This window comes from Anser cygnoides, chromosome 31 (genome assembly GCF_040182565.1).
Source record: "Anser cygnoides isolate HZ-2024a breed goose chromosome 31, Taihu_goose_T2T_genome, whole genome shotgun sequence".
NCBI classification, from domain to species: domain Eukaryota; kingdom Metazoa; phylum Chordata; class Aves; order Anseriformes; family Anatidae; genus Anser; species Anser cygnoides.
The window spans coordinates 1,584,296-1,591,552 of NC_089903.1; the positions used below are offsets into that span (position 1 = coordinate 1,584,296).

A 7,257-nucleotide genomic window follows, 5' to 3' on the forward strand; every position below is an offset into this window, starting at 1 on the left:
TCACCATCGTGTCACCGCGCTGTCCTTCTGCCACCGTCCCCGTGTCACCGTGCCACTGCTGTGCCTCGTCTTGTCACCAGGATGTCCCCAAGGGTGGCCGTGATGCCACCGCGTTGTCACCAGGATGTCACCAGGATGTCCCCAAGGGTAGCCGTGATGCCACCGCGTTGTCACCACACTGTCACCTTCCTCACTGTGCTGCCACTGTGCCACCACCGTGTCATTGCCACCTCCGTGTTGTCACCGCGTTGTCACCTTATCATCGTCATCACCACCGCATTGTCACCGTGCCGTTGCCACCTCCAAGTTGTCACTGTGCCACCGAGGCCGGGGAGGGGGGACAGGGACACGGGGAGGGGACATGGGGAAATGGGAGGGTGTTGGGGACAAGGGGACACAGGACTTGGGGACAGTGAGGGGTTGGGGACGTGGGGATGGGTTGGGGACGTTGGGGACGGGTTGGGGACAATGGGGACATGGGGAAAAGTTGGGGACAATGGGGACGGGTTGGGGACATTGGAGACAGGTTGGGGACATTGGGGACAGGCTGGGGACAGGTTGGGGATGGGTTGGGGACAATGGGGACACCGGGGTTGGGTTGGGGACATGGGGATGGGTTGGGGACATTGGGGATGGGGTGGGGGACATTGGGAACATTGAGGACAGGTTGGGGACAATGGGGGTGGGTTCGGGACATTGGGGCCAAGTTGGGGACATTGGGAACATTGGGGACGGGTTGGGGACATTGAGGACGGGTTGGGGACGTTGGGGACACGACGACAGGTTGGGGACATTGGGGATGGGTTGGGGACATTGGGGACACGAGGACAGGTTGGGGACATTGGGGACATTGGGGATGGGGTGGGGACGTTGGGGACACGAGGACAGGTTGGGGACATTGGGGATGGGTTGGGGACGTTGGGGACACGAGGACAGGTTGGGGACATTGGGGACGGGTTGGGGACGTTGGGGACACGAGGACAGGTTGGGGACATTGGGGACATTGGGGATGGGGTGGGGACGTTGGGGACACGAGGACAGGTTGGGGACATTGGGGATGGGTTGGGGACGTTGGGGACACGAGGACAGGTTGGGGACATTGGGGACAGGACGGGTTGGGGACGTTGGGGACACGAGGACAGGTTGGGGACATTGGGGACATTGGGGATGGGGTGGGGACGTTGGGGACACGAGGACAGGTTGGGGACATTGGGGATGGGTTGGGGACGTTGGGGACACGAGGACAGGTTGGGGACATTGGGGACATTGGGGACGGGTTGGGGACATTGAGGACGGGTTGGGGACGTTGGGGACACGAGGACAGGTTGGGGACATTGGGGATGGGTTGGGGACATCGGGGTCATCAGGGACATGGGGACACTGGGGACAATCTGGGGATCCCACGGGGACGTTGGGGACGCGGTGACGTCAGTGACGGGCGCGGGAGATGGCCAATCCCAGCAGCCCGGCCAGGCCGGCCACGCCCAGCGCCACGCCCCCACGATGGCCGCGCCCAGCAGCCCGTCTGGGGGGACAGGGGGACATTGGGGGGACATGGGGACATTTGGGATCATGGGGGGGACACAAGGACATGGTGGGGACAGGGGAGGACACGGGGACATGGTAGGGACATGGGGACATTGGGGGGACATGGGGACATTTGGGGTCATGGGGGGGACATGGGGACAAATGGACATTGGGGGGACATGGGGGGGATATGGGGACATTGGGGACACATGGGGACAATGGGGGGGGGACACGGGGACATTGGGGGACACACAGGGGACACAGGACACACACGTGAGGACGCGTCATGCGTGGGGGCGCGCCACCACCCCTGGGTGCTGGGGGGCGCTGTGGGGTGCTGTGGGGTGTTACAGGGGTGCTATAGAGCACTAGAGGGTGCTGTGGGGGTGCTATGGGGCACTATGGGGTCACTGTGGGGGTGCTGTAGGGCACTATGGGGTCACTGTGGGGGTGCTATGGGTCACTATGGAGGGCTGTGGGGGTGCTATAGGGCACTAGGGGGCGCTGTGGGGGTGCTATAGGGCACTATAGGGCACCATGGGGCACTGTGGGTCATGATGGGGCACTGTGGGGCACTGTGGGCGTGCTATAGGATGCTGTGGGTCGCTATAGGGTGCTGTGGGGGCACTGTGGGTGTGCTGTGCAGGCACTATGGGGTGCTATAGGGTGCTGTGGGGTGCTATAGGGTGCTGTGGGGCGCTGTGGGGTGCTATAGGGTGCTATGAGTTACTATGGGTCACTATAGGGTGCTATAGGGCACTGTGGGGCGCTGTGGGGTGCTGTGGGGCGCTATGGGGCACTGTGGCGTGCTATAGGGTGCTATAGGGCGCTGTGGGGCCCTACAGGGTGCTATAGGGCGCTGTGGGGCCCTATAGGGTGCTATAGGGCGCTGTGGGGCACTGTGGGGTGTTATAGGGTGCTGTGGGGTGCTATAGGGCGCTGTGGGGTGCTATAGGGCGCTATAGGGCGCTGTGGGGCACTATAGGACACTGTGGGGTGCTGTGGGGTGCTCTAGGGTGCTGTGGGGCACTATAGGGTGCTATAGGGCACTGTGGGGTGCTATAGGGTGCTCTGGGGCGCTGTGGGGGCGCTGCGGGCGCTATAGGGCGCTATAGGGTGCTATAGAGCGCTATAGGGCGCTGCGGGCGCTCACCTCGGTGCATGCGGGCGCGGATGTGGCGCTGCAGCCGCAGCCCCTGGGAGTTCTGGGGCTCAGCCTGGAGCAGGGCCCCCACGTAGCCCAGGGCCCGCTCGTACTCCTGGGGGGGGCGGGGGGGACAGGGACATGGGGGGGACATGGGGGGGACATGGGGGGGACAGGAGGACATGGGGGACACATGGGGGACACATGGGGGGACATGGGGGGGACACGGGGTCAGGGGACACAGGGGGGCATGGGGGGATATGGGGGGGACAAAGGACATGGGGGGGACGGGGGGGTCAGGGGACATGAAGGGACACGGGGGGGTCATGGGGGGGACAGGAGGACATGGGGACATGGGGGGGACATGGGGGGGACACAGGGGGGACACAGGGGGACATGGGGGGGACGAGGGGGGGACAAGGGACACAGGAGGGACAGGGGACATAAGGGGGACGGGGGGGTCAGGGGACATGGGGGGGACACGAAGACGTGGGGGACATGGGGGGAACATGGGGGGGACAAGGGACACACGGGGGGGACATGGGGGGACATGTGGGGGACAGGGGGACACGGGTGGACATGGGGGGGCCGGGGGGGTCATGGGGGGGGACACAGGGGTCAGGGGACATGGAGGAACACGGGGGGGGGGTCATAGGGGGGACAGGAAGACATGGGGACATGGGGGGGGGACACAGGGGGGACATGGGGGGGACATGGGGGGGACATGGGGACGTGGGGGGGACATGGGGGGACATGGGGGGGACATGGGGGGGACATGGGGGGGACATGGGGGGTCAGGGGACGTGAGGGGGACATGGGGGGACGGGAGGACATGGGGGACATGGGGGGGACACAGGGGGACAGGGGACATGGGTGATGGTGGGGGACATGGGGGGGGACACGGGGGGGACAAAGGGGAGGGGACACTGTGAGGGCCAGTCCTGGGTGGCCCCAAAAGCCCCCAGCCGTGTCCCCAACGCCCCCCACGTCCCCAGTGTCCCCATGACCCCGATGTCCCCAACACCCCCCATGACCCCGATGCCCGCCATGTCCCCAATGTCCCCGATGCCCCCGATCCCCATGTCCCCGTGTCCCCCCGATGTCCCCATCCCTGTCCCCGTGTCCCCAGTGTCCCCAGCGCCCCCCTTGGCCCCAATGTCCCCAATGTCCCCAACACCCCCCATGACCCCGATGCCCCCAATGCCCCCGATGCCCCCGATGTCCCTAATGTCCCCAATGCCCCCGCTGTCCCCGCTGTCCCTGTGTCCCCGTGTCCCCACCTTCAGGCGGTAGTTGCCCAGGGCCAGGTAGTACACGTAGTCGCGCTTCTCCTCCGGCGTCCCGTCCGCCATCAGCTCTGGGGGGGGGCACAGCGGGGCGTCGGGGACATCGGGGGACACCGGGGCGTGTGGGGCCCCCCGGGCCCCCATACTGCCCCTTATCCCCCCCCATACTACCCCATAGCCCCCTATCCCTCCGTACGACCCATAACCCCCCCCATAACCCCCCAACCCCCTGACCCCATAAACCCAAACAGAAACCCCATAACCACCCCCCCCCAAAACCCCAAAACCCCCCCCGGAACCTTGCAGCAGTGCCAGCCCCCCATACCCCCATAACCCCCCACACCTCCTATCCCCCCAATAACCCCCCATGCCCCCACAACCCCCCTGACCCCATAACCCCAAACAGAAACCCCATAACCCCCCGAAACCCCACAAGCCCCCCGTGCCCCCCCGCACCTCGCAGCAGTGCTAGCCCCCCCATACCCCCCCCCATAACCCCCCAGACCCCAATAACCCCCCCATTCCCCCATATCCCCCTATCCCCTGAATCCCCCACACCCCCCAATAACCCCATAACCCCCAGACCCCCATATCCCCCCAATAACTCCCCATGCCCCCCCCAACCCCACAACCCCCCAAAACCCCATAACGCCCTCGTACCCCCCGTACCTCACAGCAGCACCAGCCCCCCATAACCCCCCATAACCCCCCAGACCCCCATAACCCCCCCACAACCCCCCAGACCCTATAAACGCCCCCCAAACCCCATAACCCCCCCATACCTCACAGCAGTGCCAGCCCCCCAATACCCCCCATAACCCCATACCCCCCCATCCCCCCAAAACCCCCAGACCCCATAACCCCCCCAACCCCCCGACCCTATAACCCCCCCAACCCCATAACCCCCCGACCCCACAACCCCCCGTACCTCGCAGCAGCGCCAGCCCCCATAACGCCATAACCCCCCCAAACCACATAATTGCCCCATAACTCCCCAGACCCCACAACCCCCCCACAACCCCCCTGACCCCATAACCACCCCCCGACCCCACAACCCCCCGCACCTCGCAGCAGCGCCAGCCCCTTGGCCACGTCGGCCCCGTAGGGGCTGCGCACCAGCCCCCCAGACCCCATAACTCCCCCAAAACCCCATAACCCCCCCATAACCCCCCAACCTCCCTGACCCTATAACCCCCCGACCCCACAGCCCCCCCTTACCTTGCAGCAGCGCCAGCCCCCCATACTCTCATAACCCCCAATAACCCCATAACCCCCCCATAATCCCATAATCCCATAACCCCCAGACCCCACAACCCCCCCGACCCCCCGACCCTATAAACCCCCCGACCCTATAACCCCCCCGTACCTCACAGCAGCGCCAGCCCCCATCCCCCCATCCCCCCATAACCCCCCCATAACCCCACACCCCCCATCCCCCCAAAACCCCCAGACCCCACAACACCCCCACGACCCCCCGACCCTATAAACCCCCCCGACCCCACAGCCCCCCGTACCTCGCAGCAGCGCCAGCCCCTTGGCCACGTCGGCCCCGTAGGGGCTGCGCAGCAGCCCCCAGGCGTACTCGAAGGTGCAGGCCCGGGACGGGGCCCCCGAGCGGCTCTCGGCCGCGTAGCGGCGCTCCAGGGCCTGGGGGCGGGGCCAGAGGAGGGGGCGGGGCCAGAGGGGGCGTAGCCGGGGGGCGTGGTCAATGAAGGGCGTGGTCAAGGAGGGGTGAGGTCAGGGAGGGGGTGGGGTCTGGGGGTGGGCATGGGGAGGAGTGGGCACGGGGAGGGGCGTGGCCGGGAGGGGCGTGGCCGGAGGGGGCGTGGTCAATGATGGGGTGTGGTCAGAAGCGGGCGTGGCTAAGGAAGGGCGGGGCTTGAAAGGGGCAGGGTGGGGCTGGGCACAGGGAGGGGGTGGGGTAGGGAGGGGTGGGCAAAGGAGGCGTGGCCAGAAGAGGGCGTGGCCAGAAGGGGGCGTGGTCACGGGTGGGGCGTGGCCAGGGGCGTGGTCGAGCCCAGGCGGGGTTTGGCTCCTGTGCAGCTGAGCTGGGGGCGGGGCCAAGCCCCGGGGGCGTGGCTAAGGGAGGGGCTTGGCTGGTCCGGGAACCCCGAGGAGGGGCGGGGCTCTGGGAGGGGGCGTGTCCTGTGAGGGGGCGTGGCCTAAGCTGTGGGGGCGGAGCTAAGCACTACCCAACGGGCGGGGCTGGTGGGGCTGGGGGCGGAGCCAAGTGGGGGCGGGGCCACGCGCGACCCCGGGGGCGTGGCTTGGGGAAGCGGGGGCGTGGTCGCGGTGGGCGTGGTCAGCACGGGGGCGTGGCTAGTGAAGGGGGAGGGGGCGCGGCGCCCCGTGGGGGGCCGGGGGCAGCGGGGGAGCGGGCTCGTGGGGTCCGAGGGGGCGTGGTCAGGCCCGGGGGCGTGGCCTGAGTGGGCGGGGCCTCGGGCGGCGGGGCCTCACCATCAGGTCCTCCACGGACACGACGTCGTCGAACTCCGGGTCCATCGCGCCCGGAAGCGCCGGGGCCGGAAGTGACGCCGCGGCCAACCCGGAAGCACCTCCCCTCTCAACCCCTCCCCGCCCCGCGCATGCGCGTAGGGGAGGGTGAGGCCGGGAGGAGTGACGTCACGGCGCTTGGCGGAGAGGGCCGCGCCCGTGGCCACGCCCCTAGCAACGCCCGCAGCCAGGAGGGGAGGGGAGGGAGGGGCGCTGTCTCAAGGGGGCGGGGCCTCAAGGGGGGCGGGGCCTCGTGGTGCGGGAACCCGAGTGGGCGGGGTCTTGGGGGCGTGGCTTAAAGGGGGCGGGGATTGGAGGGGGCGGGGTTTAAGGGGGCGGGGTTTAAGGGGGCGGGGTCTCGGGGGTTGTTTTCTCAATGGGCGGTGTTCTGTGGGGGAGCGGTTTCAAGGGGCGGGGCTTCAGGGGGAGGGGCCTCAGGTGGGTGTGACTTCGGGGGGCGTGGCCTCGGAGGGGCGTGGCCTTAGTGGGCGGGGCTCCAGGGGGTGGTTTCTCAATGGGCGGTGTTCCAATGGGGCAGCGTTCCAAGGGGTGGGGCCTCGAGGGGCGGGGCTCCAGCGGGCGGGGCTTCGAGGGCGGGATTCCCGGGGGCGTGGTCTCAGTGGGCGTGGCCTCGGTGGGCGGGGCTCCAGGGGTTGGTTTCTCAATGGGCACTGTTCCAATGGGGCAGCGTTCCAATGGGTGGAGCCTCAAGGGGGCGGGGCCTGGAGGGGCGGGGCCTCGGGGGGCGGGGCTCAAGGGGGCGGGGCTTCATGGGGCGGGGCTCCAGGGGTTGGTTTCTCAACTGGG

General features: G+C 67.9%; 1 protein-coding gene across 1 annotated transcript; it reads right to left on the reverse strand.

Moving 5' to 3' along the window:
• Positions 1-1,262: 1,262 nt before the first annotated feature.
• LOC136787852 (mitochondrial fission 1 protein-like) lies at positions 1,263-6,568 on the reverse strand. Its single transcript, XM_066985230.1, is given in 6 exon segments — positions 1,263-1,502; positions 1,505-1,525; positions 2,681-2,786; positions 3,952-4,028; positions 5,472-5,604; positions 6,415-6,568. Coding segments are annotated over 6 exon segments (456 nt in total). The 5' UTR covers positions 6,460-6,568; the 3' UTR covers positions 1,263-1,428.
• Positions 6,569-7,257: the final 689 nt, after the last annotated feature.